The sequence below is a fragment of the Corythoichthys intestinalis genome, chromosome 5 (genome assembly GCF_030265065.1).
Source record: "Corythoichthys intestinalis isolate RoL2023-P3 chromosome 5, ASM3026506v1, whole genome shotgun sequence".
NCBI lineage: Eukaryota > Metazoa > Chordata > Actinopteri > Syngnathiformes > Syngnathidae > Corythoichthys > Corythoichthys intestinalis.
In genome coordinates, this window is record NC_080399.1 from 39,844,236 (window position 1) to 39,865,562 (window position 21,327).

Consider the following 21,327-nt stretch of genomic DNA (forward strand, 5'->3'; position numbering starts at 1 on the left):
TCACTCGCAGCTGAAATTGGAAATTGATTGGACGTCTATTGCCGTCAATAGTGGTTTTCAACATCAATTTCTCTCTTTTACTAACCACCAGGGACGCTGAGGATATTTTTTTGTTTGTTTTTCCTATCCAAAAACAGCTGTTTCGATCCAAATTTGCGTGAAATGTTCCCCCTGACGGGAACGCTTATTTACAACGCTTTATTGAACGTTTATTTTATTTATTTTATTTTATTTATTTGTTTATTTATTTTATTAGTGAACGGCCACACGTCACTCGTACAAACAGCTTTTTCTTACCAACCGATGGACATGGAAACGATTTTCTTGTACCGTGAATATGTATTATTTTACTCTGCTTGAACTAATAAATGTCATACCTGTGATTGTCATTGGGATATGTTTGTGAAAACCTGAAGACTAATACATTTCTGTTCAAAGATGCTTATGCGGCCCAGTCCACGATTTGTTACTAAAATACAGTACTAGTATTTTGTGAAATGTATTTATTTAAAACTGATTTTACTGTCGTAAATCTATTACTGTAATGCATCCTTGAAAACATTTGATGTTTTCACCTCAATAAAGCGTTATAAATAAGCGTTCCCGTCAGGGGGGGGACATTTCACGCGGGGTGGCTATTTTTCGGCACAACACCGGTACGAGCAAGTCACAGGGAAAACTAGGACTGGATTTTTAGTGATGTGGGCATTCTCTATAAGAACAAGTGGAATGGATTGGATAAGTACGCACTGATGGGGCGCTTTACCAGTGGTTGGAAACTGACAGATTTATGATCATATTTAAATTGATAATGACAGGTTGCATGATTATTGATTTGAAATAACTACTTTTATACACACACACACACACATATAACATAATAAAACAACACCAATAATTTTGGCAGGGGGTTGAGATTATTTTAGCCCCCCTAAAATAGGCCTAACGACACGGATGTGTAGTTTTACAGAACTGTCACCATAATCATCTTTATTTTCGACATCGAATTGAATTATAGAAAATTTCAGGGTTTTTATAAAGAAAAGAAAATCATTATCAATCCAAATCATTCCGCCTTATTCAACGTGGCCCGGTAGCAAGCAAGGTGTCAGGTGGCGACCATGTTATTAACAAAAAAAAAAATTATTTATTTTTCACAAAAATAATCTACCAATTCTTTTTTTTTTTTTTTTCAACACCAGGGGGTGCTGCAGAACCCCACTTCCCGCTCCACTGTTAACCATCAAAACACATAAGTACTCTGTGACTTGGGCCGGCAATGAATGTTTTTTTTTTTTTTTTTTTTTTTTTTTTTTTTTTTTTAAACCTGTCCTGTTCAGCTGTTTGACACAGAGAATGGAAGTCTAAGTGCCCGGATTCTGAACAGTTTTAATGTTTCACATTGAGAGTCTGACATACTCCCATTGTGATCATTCAAAATACCTTTTTATTATGACAAAGCAGCGAACAGGAAGGGATTATGGGGGGACAGAAGAAAAGAAATACAAGAGAAGAAAGAAAAGAAACACATACACAAACAACAACAAGAAATACATTGAACATCTAAACTAGTTACTAATATGCTGGTGCTATCGTCAGCGAGATGTATTTCCGGTTTACACCATGTGGGGGCCTATTGGCCAGTGAAAGAGGAGAATGGGGGCGGGGGTGTCTATAAGACTATAAGCTAAGTGATTGAAAGGGGTAGAGTGTACACAAATCAGTTCTGTGATCTAGAACCCAGTAATCGTGTGAATCTCTTATGAGTGTAAGCCCGTTGGCGACCAACCCTACGCCGCCGCATCGCCAATCCCGGCACCGGAACCCCCAACCCGAGCATGCCCTACCACATCCAGCAGCACGCAAGCCCCACCGGGCGCGCAACAGCCACGCAGACGGGCGGAGAAACCGCGCGGGCGCCAACCCAGGGCCACGGCCCCCACCCAGCCAGCCCGGGGGGGGAGGGAGAGCGGCCGGGGGGGTGGGGGGGCCATGCGCAGCCCATCCCTCCTCCCGCCGCCCAGCAAAGGACCACACCGCCCCCCCCCCCCCCCCCTCCGGGACCAAGGGTGGTCCCCCGGGCCACCCGCGCGCCCATCAACCGGCCTTAAGGGATGGCAGGAGAGGACGCATCACCAACCCCACGCCTACACCCACCCCCGCCCGCCCACCCGGGCCACGAGCCACAGCCACAGCCCCCCAACCGGCACGGCACGCCACGGGACCCAGCCCCAGGCAATGAATGAGTTAATATAAGAACAACTTTTGAATAGGTGTATTCTGCTCCTGAGACAGTTAAGGTCAAATTTGGGGTTTCAAACTTCTGAATGGTAGGCACGGCTCTCATCCAGGATTGTCCAGCAATTTTGTGATCGTTTTTATTTGAAGAAAAACTACTGATTTGGGTGTGAATATACTCGCAGCTACATCGTACCTTCTATCTCATCGAAGAATTCTACTTTAAAATTCAGCCGACTATTCTTTACAGTCACAACGATAGCTGTATGATTGCTCTTTTGGGACTCACCGCTTTCCGTAGTGCGATGTAAGATGGCGACCCTCGCGCTGGTTAGCCGTCCTGCGGGTGTCCTTCCCAAGCTTTCCAGTGAGTAACGTCAAAGTAGTTCTCGATAAGTGTGTTCATCGATTTATGAATATAAATTATGATTAATAAGATAGTTTTACACAGGTGAGCAAACGCGCGTGGTAATTGACCTTGCTATTGAACCGCTGGCTAAGTGCTACCTTGAGCTGTTTTTGTCTCCAAAGCTACTTGACAGGACATAAGGACACTATTCTACCTTATGTTCAGGGAAACATCAAAATATGTTTTGAGCTATGGCGTTGCGTAAAGGGCCTTATCGCTGTCTAGTTGGTATGCGTTGTGTCTTACTGTATGCTAAAAAAAACAACAACAAATTTTGCTTTGCTGTAACTACCAAATTCTTGTTTGTATACCGAGTTTTTATTTGATTTTTTTAACATACGCAAACCCTGAAATGTATTGTGTCCATATCAATCAATTATTAATCTTTTCATTTATATTAATTCAGTTAACTGTTTACACCAAATGCAATTTTATTTCTATATTTTTAATTGACCGGTTCTCCCTTGGTATCACCTACACACCCCTTTCCTGGTTCACTTCCTACCTGTCCGACATCAGACAATTTGTCAAATTCGGCCGCCATAAATCCAAATCCCTTCCAGTCTTTGATGTTGTGCCCCAGGGTTCTGTCCTGGGTAGTCTCCTATTTATTATTTACATTCCCCCCCTCGGTTCCATCCTCCACAAACACTACATTGACTTCCACTGTTACGCGGATGACACCCAGCTCTACATTTCCTCAAAACGAACCTCCTCCCTTCCACCCTTCTCCCTCACCCTTTTTTTAGATGACATTAACGCTTGGTTCTCCTCTAACTTCCTCCTACTCAACAGCAGAAGTCAACAGAAGTCCTCAAAGTTGGAACCACCGCCATGCTCTCTTATGTCAATAAGTTCTCCATTACCATCAACAATGTACCGATCTCTCCTTCAATAAATTCTCCATTACCATCAACAATGTCCCGATCACTCCTTCTACTCAGGTTAAAAGTCTGGGTGTCAGTCTCGACAGCACACTCTCCTTCCGGTCACATATCAATGGCATCACCAGATCAGCCTACTTCCACCTTCGCAATATTTCTCATCTCCTCCCTTCTCTCACCCACCATACCGCTTCCACCCTCGTCTGTAGTCTAGTAATAACCTCCCGGCTCGATTACTGTAACTCGCTGCTTTTTGGTCTCCCAAACAAGTCCCTCCAGAACTCAGCAGCACGCCTCATCACTCGGGCACACACCACATCACCCCCATCCTCCGTCAACTTCACTGGCTTCCAGTCAAACAAAGAATCAATTACAAATTCCTCATCATTACCTTCAAAGCACTCTATGGCTTGGCCCCTCCCTAGTTTTGCAGTCTACTCTGTTTAAACAGTCCACCCCGTCCACGCCGCTCTTCCACTATCCTCCACCTTTCCGTCCTCCGTGTCAGTCTCTCCACCTTTGGTTCTAGAGCTTTAAGTCACTGTGCCACCCAGCTCTGGAACTCCCTACCCTCTGATCTTCGCAGTAGGCATGTGGCTGTTACCGGTTTGAAGGTTTACCGTGAAAACGTCACAGTTTCAAAACCACTAAAATTTTCCGTCATATCGTAGTACAGTATTTGCTATTTTACATGTCGCAAAAATGCAGCAAATGTCTTAGAGCGGCAGCGCTCCCCCCTCCCTCTCCGGTTGTTGCTGTTTGAGTCAGTGATGCTATTCGGCTAGACAGTCAGCGAATCAAAAAAGAAACCACTCCAAATACAAGGCGTACTTTTCTCGAATTTATGGACGTCTCAAATAATGGTAACTGAAATATACAAAATGAATACATTTAAAATGTTGTATAATAGTATTTTTCCACGTGTGAGTAGCTTCATTAGCACAAACACAACAGAATTTGAAGAAGACATACCCATGAACACCATGAAAAAGTTTGCCAAAAACAAAAAACACATTTTTCTTTCTAATTCAAAATACAAACTGACTAAAAACTTACAAAGACGAATGTTAGCCTAATCTTAGCTGGGAGAGCAACTTCGTCGAGATTATAAATCTCACCAGAGAAGCTGAGAAACAAGCTTGAATGAAGGGAAAAGGATAAATGAAGGGAAAAGGATAGCGTCAAAGATCGCTAATTGCGACAAATGATTTTGCCCTAAGCACAAATGCTTGTTCGCTGGACAAGGAGAGGTCTTACTCCCAATGTTTTTTAGATGAAACCTTTACACAACTATATTTACATTTTAACTAATTTATAGATTTTTAACTTAAAAACTAATGAATTCTTTGTCTTTTTAACACAAAGGTATGACACACAGACTAGAATTGACACTGTGGCTGAAAATGGCAAAACTTCACTTGAGCTTTTTGCCCTCTCAAAGAAAAAAAGTTCGTACACCTAATATTTTTAACTTTATTTAGATGTGTTTTTACTTTTTTATAGCAATTATTTTTGTTCATGCTCTAATCTTGAGCAACTTCAGCTGTGCCTGTGGGTAGTCTATAAGTTCTATTTATTTTAATTGTATTTAGAATATTTGTTAATTTTTTGTCTATTTATTTTAACATTACATTCATGTTACAATTTGCAAATATGTTCTGAAAAATGAAAAAATCCCGGATTTTTTTTTTTTTTTTTTAACCCATACGTCTCAATATTTTGGAGCTATAATTGCAATACCGTGAAACCGCGGTATTATTGCTCAAGGTTATCATGCCGTCAAAATCTCATACCGGCACATGCCTACTTCGCAGTATACCCTTTCACTTTTTCAAATCCAGACTCAAAACACACCTGTTCATTCTTTCTTATCCACCATGATCCCTATCTCTGTTATTTTTACGTCTCTTTATCGTGCTTTTAATCTTTTTATGTTTTGTTGGTACTGTGATTCCATCTCTCTTTTGAAGCGTCTTTGTGTGGTTTGAAAAGCGCTCTAGAAATTAGAGGTGTGCAAAATTTCCGATTCTTAGATTATTCGCGATTCGGCCGTGGAAGATTCGAGAACGATTCACAAACATCCAATTCCGATTATTGAAATATGCCAAGTAAAGCAGAAGTACGACACACTCAGCGCGCCGCGCGGTCTTCGGTACGCAATTAGGGACGGAGCGAGAGTAGCTAAACATCATGCTTCTCATTACCCGGCCCCTCGGGTAACGCCAATGCTCAACTCACGGCTCTAGCTCAACTCATGCCACGAGATAAACAATTTTTTTTTTAAAAAACATACCTGACTGCTGCCGAAAAGCTGCTACAAGCCACATTATGTTACGGTTGATATCATTTATATAGGACTAGATGCATTATAGCTTCGGTATCGTTACCAGCACATCTACAAAAAACTAGATGCGGGCGTTAGTAACGGCCGCCATCTTAAAGCAGTACACTTCCCTGCAAGGCTGTTGTTGCGAACCTTCCAAGCGAACCTAATTAACTTTTTATCTAAAATACTCCTAAATCGGTAAAATATTGACTTGAATCTATGTTTAAAATAGTTTTAAAACTTTTACATGTTGAAAGTAGACAAAAGAGAAATTATGGAATAACAGGAGCAATTTTAACAACTTTAACGGTTGATTCACAACATTAAATTAATTGAAAGTAGTTTAAAGCTGCTGATATAGAATGGGGATTGGAGTTTTTTATTTACTGTTATTTTTGTATATTTGTTTACTGCTATATGTTAACTTGATACTGAAATAGTAGTTTGGCTTAGCCTGAGAGGATTTTTGAACAATTTTGGAACTAATGTACAAAACAAATTTAAAAAAATAAAATAAAAAAAAAGGAGTGGGGTGCATCAATAATCGTTTTATAATCGAATCGTAGCCTCTGAATCGTAATCGAATCGGTAGGTGCCCAAAGATTCCCAGCTCTACTAGAAATGTATTATTATGATTAATGCATTGTTTAACAAATTACTTTTTAACGTTATTGTGAATCCAAATGGATCCTGTTGTTTAAGTGAACTATTTAGCTGGCATCTCAAATACCTCTTTCTAATTAGAGAGTTGCTGTCCCCCTGCTGCAGTTTCTGCCTCCTGCGTAGGCTCAACCCAGCAGAGGAAGCTGCACCATGCCGTCATCCCCAAAGGGAAGGGAGGCCGCTCATCGTCCAGCGGCATTGCCGCCACTGTATTCGGTGCTACTGGCTTCCTGGGTCGTTACGTGGTCAGCCGGCTGGGTGAGTGGAGAAGCAAATGGAATGTTGTTTACCTCATAGCAAACCTAACACATAAACAAAAGAACAAACCAAATGTCGTTTCTTCTTATTGAATTAGAGTCCAAACCTTAACACCTTATTGATCTTTTCTGACCACACACACACATATTTGATTTGGCTTGTTACTGGTTTTCAGGTCGGATTGGCTCTCAGATCATAATCCCTCACCGCTGTGATCAGTATGACACAATGTATTTCAAGCCTATGGGGGACCTTGGACAAATCATTTTCATGGTGCGTGAGTGTCAAATATTTTCATATACTGCCGGATTTCTAACATGGGAATTTTGTTATAGGAGTGGGATGCCAGGAACAAAGACTCCATCAAACGAGCTTTGGAGCACTCCAACGTTGTCATTAATCTTGTGGGAAAAGAGTGGGAAACAAAGTATGAGCTGACCTGCCACCATTCCTGAATTAATAACGATTAAATACTGACACCGTGTTTAATTTTCTTTGCCTTTTTTTTTCTTGCAGGAATTACCGCTTTGAGGATATCTTTGTTGGCATCCCTCAGCAGATTGCTAAGGCAACCAGAGAGGCTGGCATTACCAAGCTCATCCACGTGTCTCACCTCAACGCCGACATTCGCAGCTCATCCAAATACCTGAGGAACAAGGTTAGAAACCTGCTGTGAGATAATGAAGTTTGTTACGTGCCAAATGGCATTTTTACTACTGACGGTTATCCATTGTCTGTCCCAGGCTGTGGGAGAGACGGCAGTGAGAGACGAATTTCCTGATGCCATCATCATGAAGCCCTCAGAAATGTTTGGGAGGGAGGACAGATTCTTCAACTACTACGCAAGTAAGTGACCGTGCATAAAAAGCCAGGTACCAATCAAGGCTTCACTTGCTTTTATGTCATTCCCTCAGACATGCGTTGGTTTGGTAAAGCCATTCCACTTATTGGCCTCGGCAAGAAGACCGTGAAGCAGCCTGTTCACGTAAGATGACTTTTCCCCCATTTGGACTTGCTAACAAACATTTAAGATGCCATTTCATATCAATGTTTTCAGTTACTGTAGTTGAGTTCTGTTTCTTTTGATCAGGTTGCCGACGTGGCAAAGGCCATTGTCAGCGCCATCAGAGACCCGGACGCCAACGGCAAGACGTACGCGCTGGTCGGGTAGGTGACCATGTTTTTGCAGGACGCACTGTTAGGTACAACCACACAAGACAATGTATGTGTCCCTTAATCCTGGACATAAGCAATTTGAGTAGATATGAATGTAAACTTCATTTACTTGGAGGTATTATCGAACGTGTCCTTTTTTTTGCCGTTTGTAGTCCCAACAGGTACCTTCTACACGATCTGGTGGAGTACATCTACGCCGTCGCTCACAGGCCCTTTGTGGCCTATCCCCTCCCCCGCCCAATCTTTCAGTAAGTGTATGCAATTTAATACAAAACCTCTGTTGCTTTTATATGACACTTTATGTAGAGCATATGATGATTTGTTTTAAAGATTTTTAAGATCTCAATTGTTTGTCGTGACTCCTCCAAATTTTCCCCTACAAGCCCACGTTTACCCCACTTTGTAACACTATAATAATCCACTCCTGCGCTTTTATTTGCCTTTTCAGCCTTGCTGCTCGAATTTTTGCACTTAACCCTTTTGAGCCTTGGACAACCCCTGACAAAGTAGAAAGGGTAAGACCTTGGAACAAAGAATTAAAGCTCTCAGTTAATCTTTCTAGCTTCACAAAAATATTTTTATTTTTCAGTTTCACTTAACTGACATGAAGTACCCAGGACTTCCCGGTCTGGAGGACCTTGGTATTACTCCTTCCACCGTAGAGCAAAGGGCAATTGAGATTCTGCGTCGCCACCGCCGATTCCGTTTTCTGGAAGCTGATCTGGATGCAACAAAGCCAGCCAAAACCGTCAACTACTAAAATATTGAATCATAGTGTCAGTGTCACTTCAGAATGCCTGAATTAAATTCTGTATGTAAATAATAAAGAAAAAGATGTTATCATTAAAGGTGACCTCGTTTCCACTGGTTCAAAATGTGTCATGTTTGTCATTTATCTATTTATGAGTTGATTCCAATCACTTTTTAAGTCAAAATGTTCTGCAAATGAACAGCTTTCAAATTAACGATGTTACACCGCCACGCAGGGTCTCATTACAAAGACTTAATATCAAACACACCCGCTCACCAATGGCCAAGAAAAGCAAAGAGTTTAAATATTTAAATTCAATCCACTCAGCAACGCAAAAATCCGGCTGTTTGCAGAAACACACAAAATGGACTAATATAGCTTTAAAAATGACGCTCTGCCCATATTCAGATCAAACTGTCTTGCAGACCTGATAAAATTACATCAACGACTATTTTTAAAAATTGAGAAATAATATGTAAATACGTAATGGATGGTCACCTTTGTAAAGCACTATCTGGTAGATTTTTCACTTAGTTTTTCAAAAGCAAACACTCTTGCACCCACTGTCTTTGAACGACAACAAACCAAAACAGGACAGACCAACACATCAAAAGGAAAAAAAGTGGGAAAAAATATTTTAAATTATTGTTTATCATGTACTATTATGTAGATTTAATTTCCATTTCTTTTCCATAAATATTGCCTTCGTGTTCCACTGAAAATAAAAAGACGGATTTGTACCCAACACACTTCAATTTTCTCTGATCCTGCCACACTGTTATTTAGTCTGTAAAATCTGGGTTCCAAGATTTTTTTTTTTTAATCTGTTGGAGTTATAAAGTTTGACGTGAGAAACACCCACTTCCTCATTCAGTAGAAGCAAGTCGTGCGGTGTAATTGCCAGACAAATTAGACCATACGCTTTAATTAATACGCTTAGACGCTCATACGTTTTAGTTTAAGGGGGTGCCAGGCCCCCTTGGTGGCCGAAAGTGTCATTGCATGTAATTGACTTTCCTATAGATGATTTTAAAATTAAGAGTTTTCTAGTCAAATTTTGTCTATAAAATTTGTAAAGCAATAAAACAACAAAAATGAATGAAATGAACAAAAAAAGATATTTTTGTAATAGGTCAAAATTATTTTTCAAAGAGATCATGTGACTAGCACCTTAGACGGTCATTTGCGCTGCTTAGCCAAAACCACCCGAGGACTGAAGAGGCAAGATGGATATCATAGGCGGAGTTTGGCTTTTGGGGCACGGGGGGCACAACATGTTGATGACCCCAAAACACAGTGTCAGCAATAAAATTAACTTACAAGAATAATTAAAACAGTAAGTTGACAATGAGCGTTTTTTGTTTCCCATCATTCTTGAGGGGAATTCTAAATCAGGCTGCTTAGGCAATACTTTTTGCCAAGATCGTCATCCATTGAATTTGGTACGCCATCCGGTGTTGTGCCAATGTAGTTACCCCAGTCAAAAATTGTATCCCCTGGATGGAACCATATGGAGGTAGATTTGTGTCTTTATTATTCAGTCAAAAAAAAGTTGCTTCAATTCAATTCAAGAAAAATTTCAATCATAGAAAAAAAGTTTTTGAATGCGAAAAAATATTTGAGATTGAAAAATTTGCATATGAACACAATTTTTCATTGAAAAACTTTTCTTTGATTGAAGCAATCCTTTTTGTGTTTGGGCCATATTATGATTAGGACATTTGCATGTAAATCATTCAATCCCCCAAAAAGTTCCTTCAATCAAAAAAATATATTTTCAATCAAAGAAAAAAAATCATTAAAAAAAAAAAAAAAAAATCTCTATTATGTGTATACACTCACTGGCCACTTAATTAGGTACACCATGCTAGTAACTGGTTGGATCCCCTTTTGCCCTCAGAACTGCCTCAATTCTTCGTGGCATAGATTCAAAAAGGTGCTGGAAGCATTCCACAGAGAGTTTGGTCCATATTGACATAATGGCATCACACAGTTGGTGCAGATTTGTCAACTGCACATCCATGATGCGAATCTCCCGTTCCACCACATCCCAAAGATGCTCTATTGGATTGAGATCTGGTGACTGTGGAGGCCATTTGAGTACAGTGAACTCATTGTCATGTTCAAGAAACCATTCTGAGATGATTCCAGCTTTATGACATGGTGCATTATCCTGATGTAAGTAGCCATCAGAAGTTGGGTACATTGTGGTCATAAAGGGATGGACATGGTCAGCAACAATACTCAGGTAGGCTGTGGCATTCCAATGATGCTCAATTGGTACCAAGGGGCCCAAAGAGTGCCAAGAAAATATTCCCCACACCATTACACCACCACCACCAGCCTGAACCGTTGATACAAGGCAGGATGGATCCATGCTTTCATGTTGTTGACGCCAAATTCTGACCCTACCATCCGAATGTCGCAGCAGAAATCGAGACTCATCAGACCAGGCAACGTTTTTCCAATCTTCTATTGTCCAATTTCGATGAGCTTGTGCAAATTGTAGCTTCAGTTTCCTGTTCTTAGCTGAAAGGAGTGGCACCCGGCGTGGTCTGCTGCTGTAGCCCATTTGCCTAAGAGTTCGACGTACTGTGCGTTCAGAGATGCTCTTCTGTCTACCTTGGTTGTAACGGGTGGTTATTTGAATGACTGTTGCCTTTCTATCAGCTCGAACCAGTCTGGCCATTCTCCTCTGACCTCTGGCATCAACAAGGCATTTCCGCCCACAGAACTGCCGCTCACTGGATATTTTTTCTTTTTCGGATCATTATCTGTAAACCCTAGAGATGGTTGTGCGCGAAAATGCCAGTAGATCAGCAGTTTCTCAAATACTCAGACCAGCCCTTCTGGCACCAACAACCATGCCACGTTCAAAATCACTCAAATCACCTTTCTTCCCCATACTGATGCTCGGTTTGAATTGCAGGAGATTGTCTTAAATGCACTGAGTTGCCGCCATGTGATTGGCTGATTAGAAATTAAGTGTTAACGAGCAGTTGGACAGGTGTACCTAATAAAGTGGCCGGTGAGTGTATATTTTAAATTATGTGCAAAGCAAATTACTTTCTAAGGTGCTCGAAAAATAATTTTAAACCATTATAAAAATGTTTTTTTTTGTTCATTTCATTCATTTTTGTTGCAGTTTTATTGCTTTATAACTTTTACATATATAGGAAAATCAATTACATGCAATGACACTTTTCGGCCACCAGGGGGGCCTGTCCCCTTAAAATCCGCTTATGATGGAAATACGTTATTTTTTCAAACCTAAGCTTTCAAAAGCGACAACAACTGCTGAGCAAGAACCAAGGATTGAAAATATGGACAATGAAACGCTAGAGAGCACTGCCAAAATGGTGAGCGGAGTTTGAATTTGCCCCACTGAAGATGCTAATTGTACAACACCGCCACCAACGGTGTCTTGCCAATGTAGTTATCCCCGTCAAAAACTGTATCCCCTGGCCACAGGAGCGCATACACACATTAGTTATGAGTTATGTCGACTTAAACAATCAGTTGAAGCCAGAGAAGAACCACAGTTATATATTTTGGACATCGACGTTTATTAAACTGGAGAAACTCCATACAGCACTTGAATTACAGTAATAACAGTTATAGGTCATCCTACGAATAAAACAGTAAAACATTGCCTTTTTTACATTCAGTACAAATGTTACGTTATACGACAGAATTTATTTATTTATTTATTTATTTATTTTTGATGAATGGGCCATGTTTTAAAACCTCTTAGATAACTAAAGCACCAAAACACGGAAATCAAGCAAATCAATGCAGCGCAGTGGCTTTGCCCAGGGGATACAATTTTTGACGGAGGTAACTACATTGGTATGACACCGGCGGGCGTACCATATTCAGTGGATGACGATCTTGGCGAAAAGTATAGCTGTCCTAAGCAGCCTGATTTAGAATTCCCCTCAAGAATTATGGGAAACAAAAAAAAAACGCTCACTTTCATATGTATTATATATATTCTCGTAAGTTAATTTTATTGCTGACAGTGCCTTTCGGAGTCATCTAAACGTTGTGCCCCCCACGTCCCAAAAGTCTCCGCCTATGTATTAGACGTGCTGGAGTAGTCTGTATGATATTCATAAAAAATCCCAACTCCAAACATACCGTTTGTACTGTTTACTCTAACATCAGTGATTCATTCTAACCTATGGCTGTCGGTCACTTCTTCTATTTCATATGATGTTCAAGCCAGGTATTTTCTATTGCCCTGTTGGTTTTTCTTTTACCTTATTTGTATGTTGTACTTTTCTGTACAAGATGACTGTTGGTGAACTTTGTATACAGCTTTAGGAATGGAACTGAGACTATTTGACAAAGTTTTATAAATGTTTTTTTCTAAGAGTTTATTAAAATACTGAAGCACTTAAGCTTCAGTACTTTTATTAACATATTATATTATTATTTACATATTTATTATGAGTATTCAGCTATTTAAGCTTAAGTAGCAACGGTTCTTTGAATCAGAATTATATTTATTGACCAAATACGTTAAGAGAGCTATTTAGCCTTATAAGAATAGTAGACATGCAAAGGTTCTTTCGATGACAGCTGCGCAACTTGCAAATGAGAGAGATGTCCAACAATATATGTGACCTGAAGTGCAACTGATGCATTTGCTCCTCAATATATAGTGACAAATGTATAGAATACTGATCAACCGCCATTATGCACCGTAATGTACATCCACAGACAGTGGGGCAACAATGTGAAAATGATAGTCCTGTTTTAGTATCCGTTGCTTCATAGCGCCTACCTGAAGAAGGGAGCTGGTAAAGGTAGTGGCCAGAATGGGCGTGGGGTTAAGAGAAATTTGACCGTCCCTTGAAGATAAGTGCTTATCAAGTTGTAAATCCATGCACTGCACACACAGTAGAAAGCAAAATGAAGAACCATGTGTGTCGGGCCAGACTAGTTGGAGTCCTCATCATTGCCGTCTCAATGTACATCGTCATTTTCATGAGCAGACATTTGAAAGCGCGTACTTCACTTCCTGAGGGAATTATTATAGATGACAAGGTGGCAAGAAGACTGGACAGCATTGAACAGACGCTTCATAGTCTGAGTGAGTTCAAAGTCTGGTTACAGCAACTTCAAATTACTTTGACAAGTGAACGAAACATTCAATTGCCTTAACATTGAATTTGGATTACTTGATGTTCTTCTGTGTACATTTTTATTTGTTTAACACTCCTCCATTACCTAAAGAAGTTGTATTTTCCCTCTCCCGTCTGTCTGGTCCTAAAGAAAGGCTGTTGGAAGAATCACATGTTCACAAAAGCAGCGTGAGCAAATTTGATCCTAATGTGGGCCAACACAAGACAAAGGTCCCAGTGCCCAAGTTCTATCCAGACTCCCTACTGTTTGCCAAGTGGGGAGAGGGCCTTTCGGAAAAAGAGCAGAAGGAGGCAGAATCTCTCTTTCAGATTTACGGCTACAACGTGTTCCATAGTAATCAGTTACCAATTGACCGTAAACTGCCAGACATGAGAGATACCAGGTGATTTACTCAATCTTCATTTTAATGGACTAATATTGGAACTAAATCCGGAGGTTTAAAATTGGAATTTTATGCAGATCCAGAATTTTTTTTCAGAATCAACTCATAAGTACAAGAAATGACTCTATTCTAAGATGTGGAACTTATTTTTGTCACAGGCCACATTCTAGTTATAGTTTCATACATTTTTGACATTGTTATTTGACAAACCAGATCTGATCTAAAAATGAACTGCTTTTACATTGAACACATGGTAACTTTGGTATATTACCATTTATACAACACTAAAACTACGGAAACAGTACAATTACCTTCCTACTGTTGAATCTGCTTTAATATTATTTAATAATTAACTCATTGGTGTCTATTGACGGCGATAGACATCCAATCCATTTGGAATGGGAGGTTCTAATGAACATTTTTAAAAGCTACATCAATCTGTAATTTTTGGTATTTTAGTAAGAAAGCTGTTTTCGAGGGACATGACTTGCTTTTGCGGGCCACACACAAAATGATGTGGTAGGCTGGATCTTTCCCTCAAGCATGTTTGGTACTTGTGCTCTAATCGGATGAAATATTAGCATCTGAACATGTAAAACAGACTTTTTCATGAGAAATTTTGATTGCGATGTTTCAACAGAGACATTTTGACAGATTACATTGTCTTGGTATACCTTAAAGTGTGTCCAAATGTCTATCTTTGTTCAGATGTCTGGCAATGACATATCCCGAAGACCTTCCCAGCATGAGTGTGGTGCTCATCTACCTAAATGAAGCTCTTTCGGTCATTAAACGAGCCATCAAAAGTATCATGTCACATACTCCAAAGCATCTCCTCAAGGAAATCATTCTAGTGGATGACTACAGTACTTACAGTGAGTTGGATTTGCATTCTGCTGTCCGATCATGTTAACATACAGAAAAAACACAAATTTAAATTTCTTCACTTTCAGATGACCTAGGAAGACCATTACAAGACTACATTGATGAGATCCACATAGACAAACCAGGACTGATAAAGAAAGTACGACATCATCGTCAAATGGGTCTGTCACAGTCACGGATCTCGGGTTGGGAACATGCCACAGCAGAAGTTGTGGCTATTTTGGATGCTCATATAGAAGTCACACAAGGCTGGTGTGCATGTTTTTCTTTTCAGTGGAAAGTGTACCAAAGGGTAGCGTTCACTTATAATTTGTTATCCTTACCAGGGCAGAACCTCTGCTCGCGCGGATCAAAGCTGACAGGACAGTGGTGGTGTCACCCGTATTCGATAAAATCCATTTTGATGACCTTCACATCGAAAAATACATCCCCTCCGCACATGGCTTTGATTGGCCACTATGGTGCATGTACGAGTCCTTCAACGCAGAGTGGTGGAAGGCGAACGATGAATCGCAACCTGGGAAGTAAGCAAAACAGTAAATTTTCTTAAAACATATACTATTTGCTCACTCAGTTATACTCAAAGTGGTGAACCGCGCCCCAGCCTTGCTTGCGAACAACTTAGTTGAACTGCTTTTTGTACATTCAAAGTGGTCCAATCTTTTCATTCTTTTATAGGAACATACAGTAGGGCAAATAAGTATTTAGTCAACCACTAATTGCGCAAGTTCTCCCACTTGAAAATATTAGAGAGGCCTGTAATTGTCAACATGGCTAAAATTCAGCCATGAGAGACAGAATGTGGGAAAAAAACAGAAAATCACATTGTTTGATTTTTAAAGAATTTATTTGCAAATCATGGTGGAAAATAAGTATTTGGTCAATACCAAAAGTTAATCTCAGTACTTTGTTATGTACCCTTTGTTGGCAATAACGGAGGCCAAATGTTTTCTGTAACTCCTCATAAGCTTTTCACACACTGTTGCTGGTATTTTGGCCCATTCCTCCATGCAGATCTCCTCTAGAGCAGTGATGTTTTGGGGCTGTCGTTGGGCAACACAGGCTTTCAACTCCCTCCACAGATTTTCTATGGGGTTGAGATCTGGAGACTGGCTAGGCCACTCCAGGACCTTGAAATGCTTCTTACGAAGCCACTCCTTTGTTGCCCTGGCTGTGTGTTTGGGATCATTGTCATGCTGAAAGCCACGTCTCATCTTCAATGCCCTTGCTGATGGATGGACCCATTCATTCTTTCCTTTACACAGATCAGTCGTCCTGGTCCCTTTGCAGAAAAACAGCCCCAAAGCATGATGTTTCCACCCCCATGCTTCATAGTGGGTATGGTGTTCTTTGGATGCAATTCAGTATTCTTTCTCCTCCAGACACGAGAACCTGTGTTTCTACCAAAAAGTTCTATTTTGGTTTTATCTGACCATAACACATTCTCCCAGTCCTCTTCTGGATCATCCAAATGCTCTCTAGCGAACCGCAGACGGGCCTGGACGTATTCTGGCTTCAGCCGGGGGACACGTCTGGCAGTGCAGGATTTGAGTCCCTGGCGGCGCATTGTGTTACTGATAGTAGCCTTGGTCTGTGGTCCCAGCTCTGTGTAGGTCATTCACTAGGTCTCCCCGTGTGGTTCTGGGATTTTTGCTCACCGTTCTTGTTATCATTTTGACGCCACAGGGTGTGATCTTGCATGGAGCCCCAGATCGAGGGAGATTATCAGTGGTCTTGTATGTCTTCCATTTTCTAATAATTGCTCCCACAGTTGATTTCTTTACACCAAGCGAAGAGTGACAGAAAACGTTTGGCCTCCGTTATTGCCAACAAAGGGTACATAACAAAGTATTGAGATGAACTTTTGGTATTGACCAAATACTTATTTTCCACCACGATTTGCAAATAAATTCTTTAAAAATCAAACAATGTGATTTTCTGTTTTTTTTCCCCCCCACATTCTGTTTCTCATGGTTGTGGTTTACCCATGTTGACAATTAGATGCCTCTCTAATCTTTTCCAGTAGGAGAACTTGCACAATTGGTGGTTGACTGAATACTTATTTGCCCCACTGTAAATAGATCAAAATTATGCTTCATGTCCCATATTACCGTTGAGAATTTATTTATTGAGAGGTTTATTCACAGGAGTCCTTCCTTGATGGGAATATTCGCAGCACACAGAGAATTTCTCGGAGAAATTGGAGGACTCGATGGCGGCATGACCGTTTACGGTGGCGAAAACATCGAACTTGGAATTCATGTGAGTATACGCTCCTGAAAGCAATGAAGCGGCAAATTGAAGAATATTGTTCAGTTTGACATCTGTGTTGGCTGGTCAGGTTTGGTTGTGTGGAGGAAGTGTGGAGGTGGTGCCTTGTTCCAGGATAGGTCATATTGAGCGGTCGCATAAACCGTATGCGCTGGACCTCACTCCAATGATCAGAAGGAATGCCTTGAGGGTGGCGGAAACCTGGATGGATGAATACAAGAAAAATGTTGTGATCGCTTGGAATCTTCCTTTTCAGGTTGATACATGAAGTTGGGCTCAGAGGTTCACATACCCTGGCATAGTTTGTTAAATAGGAAGTCAACATGGTGTATTGCATTCATTTACAAGCTTCCCTGGCATGCAGGATCATGGAATCGATATTGGTGACGTCTCAGATAGGAAGAAGCTCCGGGAAAAGTTACAGTGTAAACCTTTCAAGTGGTACCTTGACAATATATACCCAAGTTTGGCCACGTGGGATAACGTCATAGGATATGGAGTGGTGAGCAACTCCTTCATTTTTATGTTTACTGAAGTCCTACAAAAAGTGTTCCGAAGTTTAAGTTTTAATAAGGTCAATCACCTGGGTCACCTATTGCAACCTTTCTTCTAAAAGATGAGGAACAGTCTTCTGAGCAACATGTGTGTAGATCAAGGAGCTGTACCAGGAAGCATCCCCATCCTTTATGAGTGCCACTTTCAACAACCACAGGTAAATTTAATGAGCCCATTCCTAAGCATCAAAAATTACACTTTACAGCAGCCGTCTCCAAAGTATCTCACATTGACCCGCACTGGGTGCAGGATTTCATTCCAACCAAACAAGATGACACCTTCTCTCCAAGCTGGTGTTTTACAAGGTCAATCAGTTCATTGCAGTTGGGTGCTGTTTTTTTTTTTTTTTTTTAACAGAAACCTCATCGAGTTTGGTATTATCTGTTTCAGTGCGATCAAAAAAGTGTCTTAGTCAATTCGGATAAAGGTGAAAAAAAAATCTGATTTGGGTAATTTCAACCAGCGGTGCGAAGATATAGCTCTCAAACAGTCAATCAGGTTCATTTATTGGATGAAAGTTCACTGGTGAGTGTTGCTCTCATCCTTATTTTACTGCGAGTTGTTACTTGGAAGGTTTTGGACCTTTCTTAACCCTGTTGAGCAGTGAAGGAAATGGTGGGGAAAAACTGGCTTCTGGATAAAATACGTTTTTTAAAAAAATACTAGAGAGCAGTGTTGTTAATCTTACTTTTAAAAATTAATCAATTACATCTCCCAAAGAGTAGTTGCGTTAGTAACTCAGTTACCTGAATGTAAGAGTAATTAGTTACTTGACAAAGTAACTGGTGATAATTTTCATGGTTTTTTTTTTCTTAAAAAAAAAAAAAAAAAAACAGGTCACACAATCTGAAGTTAAAAGGGTTTTTGGGACAATTGGCCCGAGGCCAATTCTTTACCCTTACCCTAAACTTAACTAGACACAGGGGTATTGCGGATATTGCGAGAACTAAACAACCTTTGCTATGTGTGGAAGTCATTTAATGTTGTGAATCAACTGTTAGTTGTTAAAATTGCTCCCGTTATTGCATTAGTTCCCTTCCATCTATTTTCGACATGTTTAAGTTATAAAACTGTTTCATCATTTAAAGATAGATTTAAGTTCAATTTTGCCAATTTAGGAGCATTTTAGATAAAAAGTGACTTAGGTTAGCTAGGAAGGTTCTCTACAACAGAGCATTCATGAGAAGTCTACTGTTTTAAGATGGCGGCTGTTTACTAACGCATCTTAGTTCTTTATTATATATGTTGCTAATGCCGCCTTGTCTGTCATTTGCATCAAGTTCTGTATATGTGCAACGGCGTCACACTCCCTTGCCTCCTCCCCACTCCTGCTCTGCTCTCTCTCGTCTCCATGAGTCCGTCTTTTTCCAGACTTTTCTGAAGTCAGTCAACCAACATCGTAACGCATAGTAACGCACGACTTTCCCGCCTCAGTAACGGTAACTGCGTTGCCAAGATGAGAAAAGTAATTAATTAGATTACTCACTACTGAAGAAAATAACACTGTTAGTAATGCTGTTATATTCTAACGCCATTATTAACAACACTGCTAGAGAGGCACTACAACATAAGATTTATTTTTTGTTACCAGCTTTGCTACTACAACCGAAATGGGGAAATCTTCATTGGTGGCATCAAATCTCACAGTTATAACCAAAACCGCTGCCTGGTTGATCCAGATACCAGCAACACCCCGACCTTGCTCGACTGTCAGTTGGCTAAACAGAACCAGAAACACATGGAATGGGACTTTCAACAGGTATCATAATTAGTGTCAGTGACTTAAAAAAAGCAAAATTTTCTTTCACCTCTGCTGCTTTGTCATACAACTTGACTTTGTACCACTATTTACAGGGCAGAGGGATACAAAACCGAGCAACAAAGAGATGTTTTGAGATCAGTGAGGGACTAAACTCTGACTATGTGCTTATCATTCAGCAGTGCACAGGACAGAGTTGGACCATAGAGCACCTCGTTCCCACACTCTAATTTGACACTTCTGTTGTTGTATTTTTTTTTTTTTTTATGATTAAAGTTACTTGTTTCCATAAATGTCCATCTGTCATTGGATCATATCTTGAACAATATCCAGGGGTGTAGATAAGGAGTGTGGGCAGCTACTGTATATCCATCAAATCAGTAGTGTCTCCATCTTTAACAGGGGTGCCTAGATGGGGACACTTAAAATCTTGAGGTGGCACACCAAAACTTAAAAGCCATCATTTCAGGATATCATTATACTGTTCCATTAAATCGGCCCAGTAGAAACATTCAGAAAGACTACAGGAAATACAATGCCTATGAATATACACTACTCTGGTTTATTGTGTTACATTTTAATGTTGCCCGTGATCTAACGTCCATGGACCATGGACGGTGCAAATTACATCTTCCCACCTGCTTTACAGGTTAGTGCCAAATAAACTGCCCATCCTTGTTGTTCGTACCTCTGTGTTGATGTTTGTTTGGTCGCCTATTCCCATGAATTGTGAACTTAAATGGTTCAACTTCACTCTTTACTATCAGGCAGTTAACTGCGGTAAACTATTCTGGTCACAAATTGAAGTAGCAGGTTACTTGCTGTCTTTTAGCTTACTGGCTATGAATATCTCGACAATTAAATGTGATTTGAGTGAGAGGCTCTCAAGAGCTTTGTCTAATATTGTATGAAAATGACATGTGGTATTTGAACTGTGTCAATACTGATGCTATTTATTGCTACAGTATTTGTTTATCTGACCAAAATGAATAGAATCAATCTGTATGAATTAATTGCCTAGCTTTGGGATATAACCCCTAACAAATTTGTATGTGTGCTCATAATTTCCCGCTGTTTTACAAGCATTTTATTTGTTACTGCAGTTCCTGTAATCCGAAACAATATAACATGCCTTATTTTCTATTTCCATATGACTCAAACAGCATTACTCTTGCAAATGGAAGTTATTTGCTCGCAGCAAGGATAAATAAGCAAGGAGGACTGAGAGAGGTAAGCTAGGTAACCCACTTAGGCACCATAAACCAGTTTTAGGTCATAACCTACCAGTTGAGAAACACTGATTAATTGCATAACAGTTACAGTGATATACAGTGATGTACAGTCTATCGCAGATTTTTTTTTCAATTAAAGAAAAACAGGTGAGCTGTTCCGAGCCGATCGTGTCATCTCACTCTCGCTCCCTCTCCCTGCTCTTTGTTAGTCAGGCCGTGCACTGGAGTTGCTTTTTAAAGTTAACGATGTTGACAGACGTTTGTGTCTGATCTTGCCTGAGTCACAAACTTCAAATACGCCGCATACATTAATAATTGTTTAACTTGTTAAACAGTTGCTGTGGCAACTTATTGGGTGTAAGTGAGCAGTGGAGTGGAGTGAGTGGA

At 40.2% G+C, this 21,327-nt stretch overlaps 2 protein-coding genes across 3 annotated transcripts; both read left to right on the forward strand.

Moving 5' to 3' along the window:
• The first annotated feature begins 2,447 nt into the window (after window positions 1-2,447).
• On the forward strand, window positions 2,448-8,837 carry ndufa9a (NADH:ubiquinone oxidoreductase subunit A9a). Of its 2 annotated transcripts, none has more exons than XM_057835715.1 (11): window positions 2,448-2,605; window positions 6,626-6,778; window positions 6,954-7,051; window positions 7,114-7,205; window positions 7,295-7,436; window positions 7,522-7,624; window positions 7,693-7,763; window positions 7,869-7,945; window positions 8,107-8,202; window positions 8,403-8,469; window positions 8,544-8,837. In XM_057835715.1, exons 1-11 carry the CDS (start codon window positions 2,551-2,553, stop codon window positions 8,712-8,714), a joined length of 1,125 nt encoding a protein of 374 aa, XP_057691698.1. In that variant the 5' UTR covers window positions 2,448-2,550; the 3' UTR covers window positions 8,715-8,837. The 2 variants fall into 2 exon arrangements, with proteins under 2 accessions (XP_057691698.1, XP_057691697.1); XM_057835714.1 differs by having other exon boundaries at window positions 2,507-2,605; window positions 6,602-6,778.
• Window positions 8,838-13,733: 4,896 nt separating this feature from the next.
• Window positions 13,734-19,944, forward strand: LOC130916374 (probable polypeptide N-acetylgalactosaminyltransferase 8). Its single transcript, XM_057837059.1, has 10 exons — window positions 13,734-14,238; window positions 14,947-15,113; window positions 15,192-15,375; window positions 15,450-15,647; window positions 17,271-17,385; window positions 17,465-17,650; window positions 17,759-17,896; window positions 18,011-18,106; window positions 19,541-19,708; window positions 19,804-19,944. The coding sequence occupies exons 1-10, from the start codon at window positions 13,895-13,897 to the stop codon at window positions 19,936-19,938; spliced, it is 1,731 nt and encodes a 576-aa protein (XP_057693042.1). The 5' UTR covers window positions 13,734-13,894; the 3' UTR covers window positions 19,939-19,944.
• The last annotated feature ends 1,383 nt before the right edge of the window (window positions 19,945-21,327 follow it).

What these genes read in the sequence shown, in the direction of transcription:
- LOC130916374 (XM_057837059.1), top strand. Translation starts at nt 13,895, where the DNA reads ATGTTCTTCTGTGTACATTTTTATTTGTTTAACACTCCTCCATTACCT. An exon ending in GGATGACTACAGTACTTACA is followed by an intron (nt 15,114 to 15,191) that starts GTGAGTTGGATT and finishes CTTCACTTTCAG; the next exon opens with ATGACCTAGGAAGACCATTA. An exon ending in CTTGGAATCTTCCTTTTCAG is followed by an intron (nt 17,651 to 17,758) that starts GTTGATACATGA and finishes CCTGGCATGCAG; the next exon opens with GATCATGGAATCGATATTGG.
- ndufa9a (XM_057835714.1), top strand. Translation starts at nt 2,551, where the DNA reads ATGGCGACCCTCGCGCTGGTTAGCCGTCCTGCGGGTGTCCTTCCCAAG. An exon ending in TTGGACAAATCATTTTCATG is followed by an intron (nt 7,052 to 7,113) that starts GTGCGTGAGTGT and finishes ATTTTGTTATAG; the next exon opens with GAGTGGGATGCCAGGAACAA. An exon ending in CTCCCCCGCCCAATCTTTCA is followed by an intron (nt 8,203 to 8,402) that starts GTAAGTGTATGC and finishes TTGCCTTTTCAG; the next exon opens with CCTTGCTGCTCGAATTTTTG.